Raw genomic sequence first — 17,984 nt, 5'->3', positions numbered from 1 at the left:
CATATTGGCGTTACAAACTAACCCCATGCATTTATATGGAGGATTTTTTGAATGCCGTCTCCTCATTAGAAAGTCTCTGACATAGAGCTTTGAAGCAGGGAGAGGTGTGACCTTGTGGTGTCTCCTACCACACCTGATCACAGGTAGCTCTTATCAAGGTGTGCCATACCCAATGCTGTGAAAAAGTCATGTCTGCTATAATGTTATGACCGATGCATTACGTCATGTCTCCCATAATGTAACGACCGATGCATTAATGTATCAGTCATACTGTGAAATGCTTTTAGGGTGTCCAGTGTACTGATTAAGCAAAGGACTTGCTTTTTAGCCACTGACTAAAGCCATAGAGAAAGGGGTACTGAAAATGTTGTAGCTGCTAAATAAAAATCACTGAAAACTCACTGAAAATCTATTTCATTCATTGAAGTAGAGTATTCATAGTTTGTTGACTGATGCCAGTCCAAATAAATGATATGTAAAATGCACAATTAGTGACAACAAATTTTTAAGAAACAAGTTCCAGTTGGCCAGACAGATGCTGGAGTCGAGTCGGTGGAGTCTTGTTGTACCAGCCCCACCTTGTGGCTATGCTTTTTTATGACCTTGCCTTAGTAGGCCTTATTACTGTGATCATAGGGTTACGATTAGGATGGATTTAGAAGAGAATTCATGATTTTTAATGTTGTGATTGTAGATGTAGGTTACATTTTGTTTTTAAAGTTATTTATCAAAAAAACACTACATACAACACATAATTTATATTAAAAAGTACTCATTTATTTTTTTAGTTTTTGCCGTTTGATCAACTTGTAGACTGGTTTGTCAGAATATTTTACTTATAGTTGAATGGTAATTCTTGGAACATAAAAACAACATTCACTGCAGTCTAAAAGACCACACGAGGGATAAAGTTCAGAAAGCAAAACAAAAAGATCCAACAATGTAAACGTGTATATTTTCTATTACCCAATGCTGTGAAAAAGTCATGTCTGCTATAATGTTATGACCGATGCATTAAGTCATGTCTCCTATAATGTAATGACTGATGCATTAATGTATCAGTCATACTGTGAAATGCTTTTAGGGTGTCCAGTGTACTGATTAAGCAAAGGACTTGCTTTTTAGCCACTGACTGAGGCCATAGAGAAAGGGGTACTGAAAATTTTGTAGCTAAAATCTATTTCATTCATTGAAGTAGAGTATTCATAGTTTGTTGACTGATGCCAGTTCAAATAAATGATATGTAAAATGCAAACTTAGTGACAACAAATTTTTAAGAAACAAGTTCCAGTTGGCCAGACAGATGCTGGAGTCGTGTTGTACCAGCCCCACCTTGTGGTTATGCTTTTTTTTATGACCTTGCCTTAGTAGGCCTTATTACTGTGATCATAGGGCTACGGTTAGGATGGATTTAGAAGAAAATTCATGATTTTTAATGTTGTGATTGTAGATGTACATTCTGTTTTTAAAGTTATTTAAGAAAAAACACTACATACAACACATAAGTTATATTAAAAAAGTACTTACTTAATTTTTTAGTTTTCGCCGTTTGGTCAACTTGTAGACTAGTTTGTCAGAATATTTTACTTATAGTTGAATGATAATTCTTGGAACATAAAAACAACATTCACTGCAGTCTAGCTTTAAAAGACCACACGAGGGATAAAGTTCAGAAAGCAAAACAAAAAGAGCCAACAATGTAAACATGTGTATATTTTCCTTATGGTTTATTTATCAATCAAACCAATGGTTGTGTTCCACATGAAACCCCCCCCCCGTCAGTAGCATGGAGGAGCATCAGGGATGGGCTGGCAACGTTCCACCACAGCGTTGATCTCTCCGATCCTCACACCGTCGTAGGTACCGGTCACCGTGGTCCAGTGTGTGTTCCCGTCCTCGTACGTCCGGCTCAGGCGGGCCGTGAAGGGGATGTCGGCCGTCATCTTCCTGGCGTCCATCCTCACGGTACATGAGTGGTTGGGCTTGACTTGCACCTGGACCGAGATGGAGTGGCTGATGGACTCTACTGTTGTGGTCCCCTCAGAGAAGGTGACGGTCTGCTCCTTGGTGTAATCCACGTTGCCGGGATTCAGGATGGGAACCTTGCCCTTCATCGTGGAGACGGTGCCGTTGCGGGTCTCGCGGCCAATATCCCAGGTCTTCTCAATGGTGGTGGTCTTCTCGAGGAGAACGGTCTTCTCCACCTCGCGGCACTCATAGTTGGTGACCTTGGCCAGCTGGATAGTCTCAGGGGGATAGTGGAAGAGCTCGACCTCGTCAACGCCGTACTCCACGTGGGTGATGTGCTGGCTGTAGGCCTCGGTGTTGATGGACAGCACCTGGTATTTCTTGTACCAGTACTCATCCCCTTCCCAGGGCAGGAAGAAGGCCTCATGCTCAGGCACTACCTTGCCCAGGCCGTACTTGTTCTTGCCCACGTAGATGCCAGCCTTCGGGCATGTCTTGACCGCGTCTCTGGGCACAGACCCATAGGAGTCTTCGATCCACTCAAGGAACTCAAAGTGGTCTACGTTGACCAAAATGTCGAACTTGATGGCTGTGTACTCCTGGTCTGCATAAGGGTACTGGCAATAGTTGCCTTTGCTGGGCGTGTAGAAGCCAGCCTCGCAGTTGAACTTGCAGACATAGTCGGGGCGGGAGGTGTAGCCGTTGAAGATCCCCACTGCCCCGTTAGGCAGGGTGCCGTTCCAGGGGACCCACTTCAGGTTTGGATTCATGTCAAACATTAAAGACTCAGACAGCGCCCCCTCCTGGGAAGGGTTTGGATGTCTGACTGGGGCATTGGTCTCAAAGGGGGGCACCACGTTACCCTTCTCTGGATTCAAGGTGAATTCTGTCATGAGATAGATAGAAAGTGTGTCTGAATATTAGGATGGGACATAAACACACATACACAAACACACACACACACACACACACACACACACACACACACACACACAAACATGCACACACACACACACACACACACACACACACATTTGGTATTTAACACAGGAGTTCTTGAGTGTTTGAGGATAGATACATACAGAGATACAGCAAGGCATGGTAACAAACATGACAATTCCATGGCAAATATAATTACTATCACAAGTCATTAAGAAAAAAAAAACAATATTTGTGACCCTTGTATGAATAAATAGTAAATGTGCCCTAGTAAAAAGTAGATCAGAGAAAGAGTAATTGCTTTTCACAAAGAAGGAAAAACATTGTACTTATCAAATGAGCAGATACTGTGTTTTATCTACATGTTTACTTTTAGCGAAGGACACAAGGGCTGTATTGCAGCGCACGTTTTCAAATGACCTCAAACTGCTCTGTGAAATTCTACATCTGTGTAAACGGAACACTTTGTCAACCCTAACGCAAGATCCACACGTGAGAGATGCTTTTCCTCGACTCAACCTAGTGTGTTTACTGAAATTTTACACGCTACATCACAGGGGGACAGATAATTTTGTATTTGTCTTGATTTTATTTTAAGTTATTTCTAAAATCCTTTCTTGATGGCATATGGATATGTTCAGCTAATGTGCCTGTGGTCAAAATGATGGAACATATATCCCACAGATTATGAGATCATTTACTCTGTATAGAAGAGAGGATATATGAAACTGTACTGTAGTTGCATCCATATGTATTCATCTCACCTGTCTCAGCGACGCAAAGCTGCAGGACAGCCCAGAGCACAGGGAGCAGTAGCCTCATCTGTAATACACACACACACACACACACACACACACACACACACACACACACACACACGCACACACACATGTACACATGGGCAAAGAGAGAGAGAGATCTTAAACATGTCTTTTGCCAACAGCTTCTCTTTATTTTAGTTGTCAATTAAAATATGACATCATATGACAATATTTACAGTAAAAATGAACATGATAACAATCCTTAAAATAGTCAGTATTTTAATCAACTCTCGTTGTAGGGAGTGAGGCTGGCACTGCATTGTTGCACTTCTAAAATGGTTTATATTGACCTATTCTGTTTTGTGTAACACACACGATGAGCAATGTTAAAAACAAAAAAATTAGCTTAATAAGCTTCTATGTGTTCGCTCTGAATAAAATTGAGTAAAGTCAATAGTGTGCGGTAGAGATGGGTTGATTTGGAAGCTTCAATGTGTGTTGTACATGGATCAACTGACATTTTTAAACAAATAATAAGTAATATAAAGTTATATCAGTATTACTTATATTCTAGAAAGAACATGAAGAGCATATATGCACAAAGAGCATTTTAAAGGTTTAAAAAACATTTCTCAATGAGAACAGTAAAGCACATAATGCCAAACAGTAATATTCATTACAAAGCATGTCTTCTTATCTTTTCAGTGGTTTTTAATTCTTACTTGGAAATGATTTCTTTATAGTATTTTGGCATTTCAAAGACAAAATATGTGGTAAAAAAATATATAAAAACAATCAACAAACAACTAAAATTGGGGGTAATTACAAGGCAAAGACACTACATCTTCTAGTCAAGTGGCCACTTAGCTTATAGTACATTAGCTTTAGAGTTAATGAAATTAAGGAGTTAGTTTTACCTTGTCAGGTTTCACCTCCAGAGCTGGTGCACACTGACAGAAGGGATCTATGAAGCGTTCTTAAATACCCACAATAAACCCCTGACCTTTTGACCTAAAGATTTGGAAAATCTGTACATACATTTTTATAGCATTAAATATACTTGACCAGTTTTTGCATTATTATTTTAAATATATGGTTTATCTTTTCTGTCAGTAATGATGCCCCATTTGTTGTCTGAATGTTTGATATGCTGAGTTAAACCTTTTTGGTAATAGCCTCTGTTGGTGCACAAAAAAGTTAATTCCAAATATGTGATATATTTATGGAATGACCCGCTTTTCTGTTTCCCCTACATGCATGTTGACGTAATTCGCTCTCAGTAATAAGTCAGTCAGTGTACAGTGGTTACATTTGATTTTCATTCATATCTTCCTGCTACCAACCAGCACTTGGTTATTGGGTGTGTATGGGCATTTCTTTTATATGTGATAATATCCATGTTCATTATTTATTGAATAAATGTGTGAGAAAAGTTTCTGAACATGGGAGGCATGAAGAATCTCTTCGATGATCTCATCTGCTACCGAACAGGAGGCCAGTGGAAGTATGTTCTTGATTTCCAGTGCCAGGTTCTCCCTAGATGTATATATTCTGTATTCAAACTTGAATCAGAGGCTTTAAACCTTTTTCAATGGTATGAAATGAATGGTAGCGCAGGAATGTGGCACTGGTCATTTGGCCTACAACTGGCCTAACTGAGTCAGAGTGATATACTACTGAAGAGAGAGAGAGAGGGAAAGAGAGAGAGAGAGTGATTCATGAAATATTCTTTTCATATATGACAGTTTACCTTGATGCTTGACAGTTTAACAGGCTCTGTGTGAAAATGTGAGACTTTTTTGTCATCTTCTTGCTCCTATTATTCCACAATAAAATCATGTGGAAGTGTATAGCATACATCCTACAGTAAAGTCACAAAAACAACCACACACCATGACTCTACGTTTTGATGATATTTTATTCAAATAACACATTTTACTTGTCAGTGACATGAATGACATTTATCACCTATGAAACACATTCAGTCAAATCAGTATTCACTCATATCCCGGTGGCCTGTGGTATTTGAGTTCATGTTAGATGGACAGTTATTTCATTGGAGTTTAGAAGCATGGCTGGGCATCAGGCACGGGCTCACAGCGTTCCACTACCGTGCGGACCTCTCCGACCTGGACACCATCGTACATGCCGTTGATGGACGTCCACTGGGTCTCCCCGTTGGCATAGGTGCGGCTCAGGCGAGCCTTGAAGGGGATGTCGGCCTTGATCTTGCGGCCTTCCATGCGCACACGGCATATGTGATTGGACGGCACGGTCAGCTCCACGGCAACCGAGTGGGCGATGGACTCCGTCACTGTGGTGCCGCGGTCGAACGAGTATGTCTTCTCGCCGCCCAGCTCTATCCCGCCCGTGCCAATGAAGGGAATCTTGACATTGATGCTGCCTGTGATGCCCAGCATGGTGGAGCGGCCGATGTTCCACGTGTTCTCCTTCTCGGTGGTCTTCTCCATGGTCACCGTCTTGATGATGTCGCGGCACTCGTAGTTGGTGACGCTGGAGATGTGCATGGCCTCAGGTGGGTACTGGAAGAGCTCCACCTCGTTGATGTTGTACTCCACGTGGGAGATATGCTGGCTGTAGGCCTCCCTGTTGATGGTCAGCACCTGGTATCTCTTGTACCAGTACTCGTCCCCTTCCCAGGGCAGGAAGAAGGCCTCATGCTCAGGCACCACCTTGCCCAGGCCGTACTTGTTCTTGCCCACGAAGATCTTAGCCGTGCCACAGGTGCCAACAGAGTGCTTGGGCACACCGCCATAGCTTTCCTCCCTCCACTCCAAGAACTCAAAGTTGTCCACATTGACGAGGAGCTCGAACTCAGGTGCGTGGTACTCGCGGTCAGCATATGGGTAGTTGCAGTAGGGCCCTTTGCTGGGGTTGTAGAAGCCAGCCTCGCAGTTGAACTTGCAAACATAGTCTGTGCGGGAGACGTAGCTGTTGTAGATGCCCACCACTCCGTTGGGCAGGGAGCCGTCAAACTTGACCCAGTTCAGGTTGACGTTGTCCCCAAAAAGGTAGGTAGAGTCAGTCTGGAAGCCCTCCAGCTCAGGTGGGGTGGTAGGACCAGGCACTACACCATTGTCACGGAGAGGGGGAACTACCTCCTCCAGCAGGGGATTCAGACGAGACTCTAACATGAGCCGACGGATGAAACACATAGAGAAAAGAGAGACCAAATACATACAAGTTAATAATTTTATGTCACATTTACTCAAGCAGGTGGAATGACATGTAGCGCAAATCCATGTCCATGTCATTTCTGAGTCAATTACTATAAAATTAGGTTGATATTCACGTTTGCTTTGGGCAGGGGCTCTTTTGACGATGTCCAGAAGAGAGCGGGCGGGTTTATCAGCGGTCAGAGCATGGAGAGCCCCCAGCTGTAGAAGAGCCACTATCGCCAGCAGAGCGAGCCTCATCTGCCGTAAAAATGGACAAATGCACAGCTAAATACATTGAGCAATCATGAAAACCTCACATCCTCAAAGGATGACAACACCTGCTTTGAAGAAATTTGTTTTTCATTTTCAGAACGAGACAAAGATCATTGGCTGTAATGTACAGAAACAGAAACACAGCTAAATATGTCAAATGGTCTCACCTCATATGTACATTTGTATTATACTGTATGATAAACTGGATTGTGACGTGAGAGTTAAGTGTGTGAGGTGTGTGCACTCACCTTGGCAGTGTGTCTGTGGTATGCACTGGTCTCTGTGTTAATCTGCTTTATATACCTACATATCTCTCTCCCTCTCTCTCCCTCTCTCTCTCTCTGACACACACACCCTCCTCTTCTCTTCCTCTGTACATGATCCCTTCCTTCTCTTCCTCCCTCTTTATTTATCTTGTTCTGTTTTATACATATACACTGATATACTCCCTCCCTCTCTTTGTATCCATTTCCCTCTCTATCACTTCCATTCTTTGATAGAGCATATACAACTGCCTTAGTTGCCCTTAAAATATGACCACATTGAAACGTTTGGTGTATATTGTGTGTGTGAAGTGTGCATTGTGCCTTGTACATGCATGTTTACAAAATCTGATGGTATAAGCAACATTCACAGATCCCCTATTTAGTTTGGTCAGCAGTCACACAGCCTGGACCTCCTGTAAAACTCACTGTACTGAATGGCCCATATGACTGCAGGACGAAGACCACTACATGTGACACCACACAACACCACACTGTGCATCATACCATACATACGTTGTTGGTGCCGCTACCGCCTGAGAAAAATGTCAGCTTTTAGACCTGATAAATGCTAGATAAGATGAGTGATTATTAACATCGGCATGACTGTGAACATTTAATCCGTTTTGAACACTAACACTCCACAGGTTGTATTGCAAAGTTGAATGGTTGTTTGCTTTAGGTGAGAGATATGAGCCATGCTGTGGGTGCAGGGGGGTGTCTGATGGGCGTCCAGTGCGGCACCTTTGAACATATAAAATATCTGAGAAATGGATGTAACCAGGCTTGGAATTTCACCATTCTGGGGGCAAGGCCACTTGGCCTTCAGTTGGGCATATTTGGTGGGGGGCACAAAGGCCACATGTCAGGGCACCAAGGCCAAAGTTAACTATTAGTAGTAGGCTATAAAAATGATCAAAGTTGTATTTAGCCTATTCACTGCAGTAGACCTGCATCACTGTATGAAACATTACAAAAACATGAAATGAAAACATGACATATTACATAGAACTGTAAATCATCTGACTATCTAATATTTACAGATATCTAGGCTATATATAACATTTATTTTATATTTGGCCTGTTATGAAATCATGTATTGAACAATTTAAGCACAGCTCAGCTTTAAGAAACTCAAATAGCCTAGATGCATGCTTAGCATTTTGTGATCATTAAGTCTACTTTTACAAACTCTTAGTCAGCTGTCCTCTGATTTACCAATATATAGGCGATATTTGTAACATTTATTTTGTATTTGGCCCGTTATGAAATTATGTGGAACAATTTAAACACATTGTAAAACTTAAAGCCCAAATTTGGAGACATCCATGTATGTCGAACTTTACTGCAAATTCAAAACTGGATTACTCTGGAACGGCTAACTGTACAGGGGACTGCTTTACACCTTTGTGTTCGGTAAGGTCTCCTGTTTATTCTGATATATGGGTTGTCATGTGTTAAAAGAAGGGTTCGTAAAGTATTACACCAAGATGAATGGGTATGGAGATCATGGGACGCAACACTCAGTAGAATGTATGATTAAATTGAATTATATTATTTAGGCCTACTTTTCTCGCGAACCGTTCAACACAGCAATTATCGGCTAACATCGTTTAAAAGCTGAGAAAAAGCTCTTTCATGTGATACGTGGTGTCTGTGTGATGAATAGGCTACTTCGCGAGTAGTTCAACTGAGAATGGGTGAATTTGGACGCACTTTCTTTCTTGCGCTGCCACTTTCTCCACTGCGTAAAAGACTAAATTAATTTGCGCTGTGAATGCTAAGATTATTTTGACAGGCCACAGGCTAAATAAAAATCGCTATTAGTAGGACGCAAAGTAGAATATTGAAAGAAGGGGGCACCAAGGCCACCGTGGCCTGTAAACCTCTGATTTTCAAAGGGGCCTCACGGCCAACGCAAGGGGCTACGACGGCCATGGCCGTCGTGGCCGCCTTGAAATTCCTACCCTGGATGTAACTGTAGTAATGAGTATGGTGCCCACTGCCCAGAGCATGGTATTCACAAAAGTAATCAGCTTTTTTACATACCAGTATGACACATTTTTGTAGTGGACTGAAGGCCTTTTTTTCCAGTCTGACTGTAAAAGCAGAGCAGAACAACAGCAGAGGGCAGCACTGGACCAAACAGAACAGTTGAGGACTGCTCCCAAACCTCCACTCTGTTTAGACCAATGGAACTGCGTGCTGATATTGAAAATATAATTCCCTTAAGGTGAAAGAGTTTGGTTCTATAATGAGATACTGTGCACAATGGCCAAGCTTACATTGACATATTATGGTAAATTACATGTGTTATAGTGAATGTAGTGATGTAATCACTCTCTCATACAGGAAAGTGCAGAAGTGAGAGTATGTAATGGCACGTGTGTGTGTGTGTGTGTGTGTGTGTGTGTGTGTGTGTGTGTGTGTGTACTGTATGTATGTATGTACAGTATGTACCGTATGTGTGGTGTGCAAGCTGTATAAACTCAGTAAACAGCTAAGCAGGGTGTCAGCACCACCCAGTGGCTAGGCCAAGTAGCCCATTAGAAATAGAGCTATGAAATCCAAGTAGTCATCTGTGGCTGGAAAACTGCCGCTGTACTTTTTTGGCCCAATGTAGATCTGCCATTAGACTTAGGGATGTGATTCTTGACATATGGTGTTAAATATTCAGTTGGGAAAATAAATACTTTTCATCCAGTCATTACACAGTTATTCATTTAGTCTCAAATAGTTTTAGCCATTGAGGAAGACTCCATTGTGTATTTTCCATATGCATAGCAGATATATTAGCCCATATAAAAATGTTGAAAAGACAAATTGCTGGGATGCACTTTCATCAAATAGCATAGAAAAGCATAGATATTTCTGTGCAACGTTTTACGTATACTACAAAGATTCATTCAAACCTACTTGCTAAACTAAACAGTTGGCTTCTCCTCCGCATCCCTGCTGAGCTTTTACCTCCTGTCTGTGAGGAGAGAAAGAGTTTCTCATGCTTGATTGGCTCGGGCTCGGGCTGGAATAAGGGACATAAGAGTGCCTCTGTGCTGCACGCCTGAATGGATGAATAAAAGATGCCTCTCCTTACCCTCTTACTCTCCCCCTCTCTCTCTCTCTCTCTCTCTCTCTCTCTCTCTGGTGGTTGTGAGAGGGTAGGGTAGCATATCTCCCCTCATGTGTAATAATGGCTAAGGTGTGATCTGTACCTCTCTTTGCACACCTCCCCCTCCCCAGCAGATGTGGCAGGGTGGCAGGGCAGGCTGGAGGTAATGAATCCATTCTTGTCACGGTACCTGACCTAACTCTTACGACAGCAACATGGAACCAGCATTTATTGAGAGCTTTGAAATAGGCACTGCTTTTGGTGGCTCCCATATTATTTGGCTCCATAGTCTAGTCTCACAAAGAGCTTAGTCACAGGTTTTGGGGGCTATCAGGAAAGTAATTAAAACATATCCATATCTAAATCCTTATGAAATCTGGGGCTGTTCGAACAGTGGAAGTAGCATACAATACATCATCAGAGTGTGATTTTACATTTTGGGGAAGATGAAAGAATGTTACACAGTGAAACAATCGAAACACAATCTTTTCAAATTAATTGAATGTTTTGATTCCAAAAAGCTCCCAATTTTAATCATACAGCAATATCAAATACAATCCAGACTGAGAAAGTCCATCAGAATTCTTTCATTTAAATTTCAATTTAATTTCACTTATAGAGAGAGCCAAAACATTACACATGTCTCATGGCCCCAGAATGTTAGACAATCAGAGAAAAATAAAGCCCATGAGGAACAGGGGCGAGGAAAAACTCTCTAGAATTGGAGATACATATAGGAAGAAACATCGAGCAGATCCACAACCCATGGGCCTGACCCATCTGCCTAGAATCAGTTACAGAACAGTAAGGTCTGTATACATGATAAATGCATAAGTTAGTTAGAATAGAACATGGTGTTTAAAGCCACCTGAGGTGTATGTTACAAGAGGTGGGATAGTTACATATCCAGTATGATAATGCATGAATCCTATTTAGTGTCAGAAAGTTCAAATAGTCCAGTGTAGGAAAGGGAATTGTCCAGGGGGATTAGGAGTTGTCATAGGGCAAGTAGTGGGTCACTAGGCTGCACGGGCCAGGAATCCGGTCAGGAGGACAGCAACAGGCGATGATAGGGCAGTCGTAGGGATGGGTAGGGTACCTTTAAGACATTGTAAACTTGATTTGGTCTCAAGCCATTTTTTCCTTGCATAGCATAATATTTATTTTACTGCATTACATGAGAATGAATATATAATGTGAAGTCTTCAATGTCAAGTCAAGCATGAGAGTGTAGCTCACAGTCAGTTCACACTAAATCAAATTGTCAATTCAAGATTTTCTCAATGGAAGCAGGAGGTGGATTCCCAACTTAAACCTTAATTTGTTTTATGAACCCTTCGGAACGCCAGCCACGTGCACTACATTCCAGAGATGGGCAGCAGTGAAAAGTAGCTCTCTTTTCTTTCTTTTTTTTCTTTACAATCAATAAATTTTGTCTGGAGTTCAGATTCGACCCAGACTGTGTTATGACGCACGGCTGCTACTGATACAAGGAGTTATTAAGGAGCTCAGTGAAGTGCTCCCAACCTTTGACGTCAGAGAGGCTAATACAAAGCAAACTCTATATGTTTTATAAACATTGGGGTTTGGGGACGGCTCGGCCGATGAGCATGGACGCGAGCCAGTGTCCACAATCCTCAAGAATGCGAGACTGTCCCACCACAACAGAGCTGACGCAGAACCACTTTGCCACAGGAAGTGAGACCAACTCCCCCTCACTCTAACGTGGGTACTTTACCTGGCTGTCCACCTGGGGCAAGATGGAGTGGGAGGCACGGCCCACCAGAGGTCTTTTCAACCTCTGTGGTTACATGGAGAATGAAATGCTCAAACAGATGCTCAGACAGAAATGACACAAAATTCAAATCCATAACCTGTATTTGTATGTAACAGTGATATAGCTGCTATTCATCTTCAGCCGGGTTTTGAGAGCAAAAACAGATAGACATATCTGGAATATTTTACATTGCTGAGTTTTCAGTCAAGTATGACCTTGTTCTTCATTTCTCTGTTGTCGGATGGAACACAGCCAACCAGACTTTTTGTGGAGGTCCTGTCGTGCAGTTCTGGCAGATAGAAAAGTGAAATTCATAACTAAAATTATTATTAAAAAATATTATTAAAAGTTATTATTAAAATTATTATTAAAACATATTGTTAATGATTTGTTAACTTGTGTATTGAATGAGTTAAGTGATCCTGAATTAAAGGCTTTAATGTGTGTGCTAACCTAAAGAACACTTGAACTGTTATCTTATGTCAAAGGCCACACTGTATACATGCTCATGACTGTAGCATCACAGAGTACACAGCTATATATCCTTCAGTGTATTCAGTAATATGAATTTATATGCACTGAAGCCAATGAGAATTCAAGAAATACACTTCTCTAAAAAACTATCTCACACTGACATCTTTAAAAGATACTCTAGTACATTATTTAACAATTTCCTTCAGTCCTCTGAGCTAATACGTTGGTCCTGAAAATGTCCAGGGAGGATTACAAAAGTCCTGGAGCAGGAGAAAAAAATGGCTCAACTTTTTTCTGCTTCTTCTCTTATAAATATTTCAGACTTTTTCCATACAATATCAGCAGAATCTCAGCTTCTCTTAACATATCAATTTTTAATAATTGATGCAATAGAATATGTTTTACACATCCAACCTCTCTGGGTGCTCCTCACTCAGTGGAGACTAGAGTGCATCTGGTACACAGTAATTTAGCTGAGAGCCCCTACTAGCAGGCACGCTTTGGGATTTGCAGTGTGTGTTTATTGTGCTTTTGTGTTTGCATGGTAGCAAAATTATACAATACATCTGTTCATGGAAGTTGGAATGGTTGTATACAATGAATCTGTCACCTTGGTGTTGTTTCAAATGAATGCACTGTCCGTTTTCGTAGATGTCAAATGTATCATCGACCCCCACCCCCCAAAAAGTCTGTGCAACACAGTAAAATCTACAGAAACATCACCCAAGGAGATGTTTTGGAACAATTCTACTCAAAACTAGGCTTGAAAAAAGCAGAAAACATTTGCTGTAGAGAGGCTGCAGGTGCCACCGCACTGCACACAGAACCCCTGGGTGTCCCTTTCCCCATCAGTACTATGAAGCTTCTGCTGACCTCAGCATGGTCATGAAATCCTTTCTTTTGTCTTCCCCTTCTTCATTCCCTCCAGGACACACAATCAACATCATCCTATATTCCAATTCACTTGCTCTAAGTGAACTGTGCTTGTATTAAGTTAATTAAGCACTGATATGGATAACTATAGCAGCACTGGTGTATGATCATTTATTAAATGTATTTACTGTCAACATGCTGGAAAGAAGAAATTTCCCTTGTCATGTCACGTCCAAAATGCAGTATATTATACTATGTGATCACTATGGGGTATTTGCAAAAAGCTAGTTTTCTTTCTTCAGGTGTAGAGACCTACATGCTATGTAACTGCATTCCGTCATATTAACTGAACTCATTCATGCGCACACGTTGGTTCGTGCGCCACAACTAAGATAGCTTGTTGACTTTAGCGGAAACGGCCGGTGCGCATCAGACCGTGGAGGGGAAAAAAAGAAAAGAAGAAAAAAATATAGCACTGTCGGACCGAATCCAAATCCAAATGTACTGAAATTATCCTTCGGTTTTGTTTGGATATATTATTTTTTATTGTCTTATGTTAATAGTGAAAGGATAGCCAGTGTTTGAACATTTTGAGACAGTGAAGAGGACTTTTTTTACTTGAGGGTGAATGGATCTCACACTATTCTCTAAACCTGGATATAAATTAACGTTTTCCCTTTTCGATTATTTGAAGGAAAACGTATGATGTTTCATTTTTGTTTCCTGTGGTCGATTTTGATCAAAAAGGATAATGCGGGAGACAATTATTGAAATATTTCAGTGGATTTAGGCGGACTTTCGGGGGAATGTTGTCCCCCATCTTTTCTATAGGTGTGAAGAGGACGTAAAAGAAAATGAAGTGCCACTCATAGTTACATTGAAAGCTACTGCACAGAATAAATAAGTGCTAGAGGTATCAGGGCACAGTCTACTGTAAGTCTGCTGCGCACTCAGATGCCGTGCGCTAAACTTAGTGTGGATGTAGATGAGGCATGGAACGATTCCATTGGTCTGAAGGTAAGATTCTAAACATGCCAGTACACAATTTGGTATGGAGGGCGTTTTCAAAAATGGTAGAAGTGTCAAAGTAATTAGTATGTGTATGTGTGTTTTAGAAAGCTTGTGAAGAAAGAGCCAATGCAGCATGCTTATGAAGAGTAAAGGTGTTAAGGAAAAGTGCATCATTTTAATGACAACAGTTTAAGTGTCTGTCCTGAAATAAAGCGTAAAGCGAGTCATAACTGGACAAATAGCGTGTAGTTGCTAAATATGTTCTAAAAATTGTTCGGTCGATTCTTAATGCTTCGAAATCACTAATGTGACGCTTTAATTTGTTTCCTCAATTTACACGTTTCCTCGAATCTGTACATCCTGAGACCAATCCCAAACGCAATACTATTCCCTTGTTCTTTGCTTGTGCAAGCAACGTTCCTATAATATTACGTTGTTCAATGGGGAACTGTTTGCTGCTAGCTGGAATAAAGCATCTTATAGTTCCTGTCCACTATGGTTCATTAGCTTCAGCCATACAGGTGTGCTAATGTGAAGGTGTAAGAAGGCTCCCAGTGTTACTTGACGGAAACTACAAGTGAGCCATTGAGGGTGTGTTCCTTCGTTTTGGATGACTGTGCAATTTCTCACCAGTGAAAGCTCAAAAGAGTCCTTTAAAAGCTGCTTTAAGTATGGTGTGTCAACATTTAAGGCTAATGTTCCTCATGGATTTGTCACTTTACTTTCTCACTTATAAACACCCCTCCTCTCTCTCTGTCCATCTGTAAACTGGATAATTTAACTGCAACCAGACATCATGGATCAGGCACCTAACTGCTCCAAGAATAAGAGAAAGCTCTCTCTCTCTCAGTGTGTGTGTGTGTGTGTGTGTGGTGGTGGTGGTGGTGGGGGGGGGGGGTTGTGTGTTTGTGTGTGTGTGTGTGTGTGTGTGTGTTAGGATCAGAAAATGAGAGAACCGTGGAGATAAAAAGTATGATACAAAATACGAGGCCAGAATCAATTGTCAAAGAAAGTGACAAGATTTGAAGCTCCATTTCCAACATTTCTACAGAGGTAGTGTTTCTAGTTTTAGCCACGTCCCATTCACACTGTGAATTCCTCTCATATGAAGGGATTCATGGGATACATAGATATAGGTGGCGGCAGAAGAACCAATGATTTTCTGTAAACAGTATTTCTCTTATGTGAAGTGGGAAAATTAACATTTTGTATATTGATAGTGATTGGTCAAGTAAAGTATAGGTGTAGTGGAATGTATGTTGTCAGCCATTTTTTGGTTTTAATTAAGCCGTGTAACTAACCCAAGTTAGGTTATGGTGTGGAGGGCAGGGAGAGATGATAACCTTAAACTTACACCAAAACCTCTCCCCTCGGCAGGTTGTTAATGGAGAAGATTTCGAATGACAGCCGGAACAGTCGTTATCATAGGTGGACTTTTAGCTGGATTTATCCTGCTGACCATCGTTAGTACACTATGTTACTGTAGGCTACAGGTATGTGTTCTTCACTACTGTTTACCATTCGCCAAAAACAGTGACAGCATGTGTGTCTGTGTATGTTTTTGGTTGTTATTCTTTGCTTTCATACAGTGCAGTTGAATCTGTTCATTTGTGTGTCAGCATTTATGAACTCATCATGAATGACACTACCACATTTTTCTTTTTTCCTTAACACATATGTTCTTTCTCTCTCTCTCTCTCTCTTTCACACACACACATACTCACACACACACACACACACACACAGTATTATTGCTGTAAGAGAGAGGACTCTGTGGTGGAGGAGGAGGACTCGTCATCAGAGGAGGAGGAGGAGGTGGAGGAAGAGCCGGAAGAGGAGGAAACAGACTTGTCCCTGTCCCCTGAGCCTCCGTCGCCGCCGGACTACTTCACACGCTCCTACACGCCGCCTCCCTCCGGGCCGCCCTCCCCACCCTACAGCAGCAAGCCCATCCTCACGCTGGGGGGGTACGAGGCCAACGGACCCTCGTGCCTGCCCTGTGGCTACCCATTCCGGGGCGTCCGCAGGCCCCCAGGATACGCCCTGTGCCCGTCCTGCTCGGGCCTCTTGCCCAACCACATGCACAGACACGAGGGCCTCCGCAACGGCGGGGGCAGGGTGAGCTACCAGCAGCCGCAGCCTGACTTCGACGTGCAGTCGGAGCGCGACAGCTTCCGGAAGATGAACCTGATCCGCTGGGTCACCATGCATGAGGTAGTGGCCCACCGCAGTTTCAGTACTGATGTCTAGAGCTGCCCTGGCAGTATGGCGGTATTGCTAGGCGATCCCTTCCATACAGGCCTAATGTTATTCTGCTGGCAAAAAGCAGGTCTCAATCCATCAATTTAACTAAATTCATTTCTTTTATTTGTGTCTTATTGTAAGTTTTTTTTTCACTACTGATCTTTCAGGGCACTATATCATAGGACATGGACACTAGTGTGCAAGGGGCCAATCAGTGATGATGAGATGAACAATAGCCAGGCACAGCAGGTGTTAGCCTATCACACCTCATGTCTTTTCTCCCTACACAATTACTCATGTCACATTTGCTCTGAAGACCATTGATTAAGCTGTCACCTGCATTTTAAAGTAGGCTGCCCATAACGCAAACTTAACAGCAACTCCAGGGGCTTTAATTTAATTGATGGGCAACGTAGCACTCACATTCTGCTGCACATGACTTAAAGCTACAGCTAGCTAGTTTTGCTATTTGTTTTGCTTCATTTTGTTATTTCATAACATCAGCAAGATCCTAAGTTTAAACGTGGGTGGGCCAGTGCAATAGGGGGATGCTTCTGCACACAGACATCAGCATTAGCAACTATAGGTCATATAGGTATACTCCCTATTTTGTTTGCTGATGAGCAAAGCCCATTTGTGGTGTTTGTTGCTCTTGCACGCAAATGTGGTACCCAGGTGTAATAACACCTTCATGCTAGCAACAGTAAATTGAAAAGCTTTATCTTTACTAAGGCATTTTGATGCGTCTTAACACGAGAGAGTTGAGTTGAGTGGAGTGAGACAGGCCTGATTGCTGAGTAATGCCCATATGAGCAAGGGATGAATTGTTGAACTCGGAATGATGGGTGGTCTTTGAGAGACAGTGAATGAGTGTCAGAGAAAATCTGTGAAACAGCTAAAATATAACAGCCATATCTTGGATAGAAGTTTCCAAAACAATTTTATTATAGGTCACAGAATAACATTGGGCTTTGTTGTTCAATTCAAATGACATATGCTGTATTTCATATTTCAACTAAGTTGAAAAATAATGGGATTATCTTTGGTGAGTAAAGGATATTTTCAGATTAAAAGAATCAAACATATAGCTATTTATTTATGATTGTTTCATCT

At 41.8% G+C, this 17,984-nt stretch overlaps 3 protein-coding genes across 3 annotated transcripts; 1 reads left to right on the top strand and 2 right to left on the bottom strand.

The window, feature by feature from the left end:
• Nucleotides 1-1,761: 1,761 nt before the first annotated feature.
• Nucleotides 1,762-4,615, bottom strand: LOC121715697 (natterin-3-like). The gene is made up of 3 exons (XM_042101587.1): nucleotides 4,586-4,615; nucleotides 3,672-3,729; nucleotides 1,762-2,854 (listed from the first exon to the last, which is right to left on the bottom strand). Exons 2-3 carry the CDS (start codon nucleotides 3,727-3,729, stop codon nucleotides 1,779-1,781), a joined length of 1,134 nt encoding a protein of 377 aa, XP_041957521.1. The 5' UTR covers nucleotides 4,586-4,615; the 3' UTR covers nucleotides 1,762-1,778.
• Nucleotides 4,616-5,615: 1,000 nt separating this feature from the next.
• On the bottom strand, nucleotides 5,616-7,105 carry LOC121715688 (natterin-4-like). The gene is made up of 2 exons (XM_042101575.1): nucleotides 6,982-7,105; nucleotides 5,616-6,816 (listed from the first exon to the last, which is right to left on the bottom strand). The coding sequence occupies exons 1-2, from the start codon at nucleotides 7,103-7,105 to the stop codon at nucleotides 5,732-5,734; spliced, it is 1,209 nt and encodes a 402-aa protein (XP_041957509.1). The 3' UTR covers nucleotides 5,616-5,731.
• Nucleotides 7,106-16,168: 9,063 nt separating this feature from the next.
• On the top strand, nucleotides 16,169-16,947 carry LOC121715704 (protein FAM163B). Its single transcript, XM_042101593.1, has 2 exons — nucleotides 16,169-16,180; nucleotides 16,434-16,947. Exons 1-2 carry the CDS (start codon nucleotides 16,169-16,171, stop codon nucleotides 16,875-16,877), a joined length of 456 nt encoding a protein of 151 aa, XP_041957527.1. The 3' UTR covers nucleotides 16,878-16,947.
• The last annotated feature ends 1,037 nt before the right edge of the window (nucleotides 16,948-17,984 follow it).

This window comes from Alosa sapidissima, chromosome 8, assembly GCF_018492685.1.
Source record: "Alosa sapidissima isolate fAloSap1 chromosome 8, fAloSap1.pri, whole genome shotgun sequence".
In the NCBI taxonomy this organism is placed as follows: Eukaryota; Metazoa; Chordata; class Actinopteri; order Clupeiformes; family Clupeidae; genus Alosa; species Alosa sapidissima.
Note: the sequence above shows the minus strand (reverse complement) of the source record. Positions and strands in the feature narration are given on the sequence as shown.

What these genes read in the sequence shown, in the direction of transcription:
- LOC121715688 (XM_042101575.1), bottom strand. Translation starts at nt 7,105, where the DNA reads ATGAGGCTCGCTCTGCTGGCGATAGTGGCTCTTCTACAGCTGGGGGCT. An exon ending in AGCCCCTGCCCAAAGCAAAC is followed by an intron (nt 6,817 to 6,981) that starts GTGAATATCAAC and finishes GGCTCATGTTAG; the next exon opens with AGTCTCGTCTGAATCCCCTG.
- LOC121715697 (XM_042101587.1), bottom strand. Translation starts at nt 3,729, where the DNA reads ATGAGGCTACTGCTCCCTGTGCTCTGGGCTGTCCTGCAGCTTTGCGTC. An exon ending in GCTTTGCGTCGCTGAGACAG is followed by an intron (nt 2,855 to 3,671) that starts GTGAGATGAATA and finishes ATCTCATGACAG; the next exon opens with AATTCACCTTGAATCCAGAG.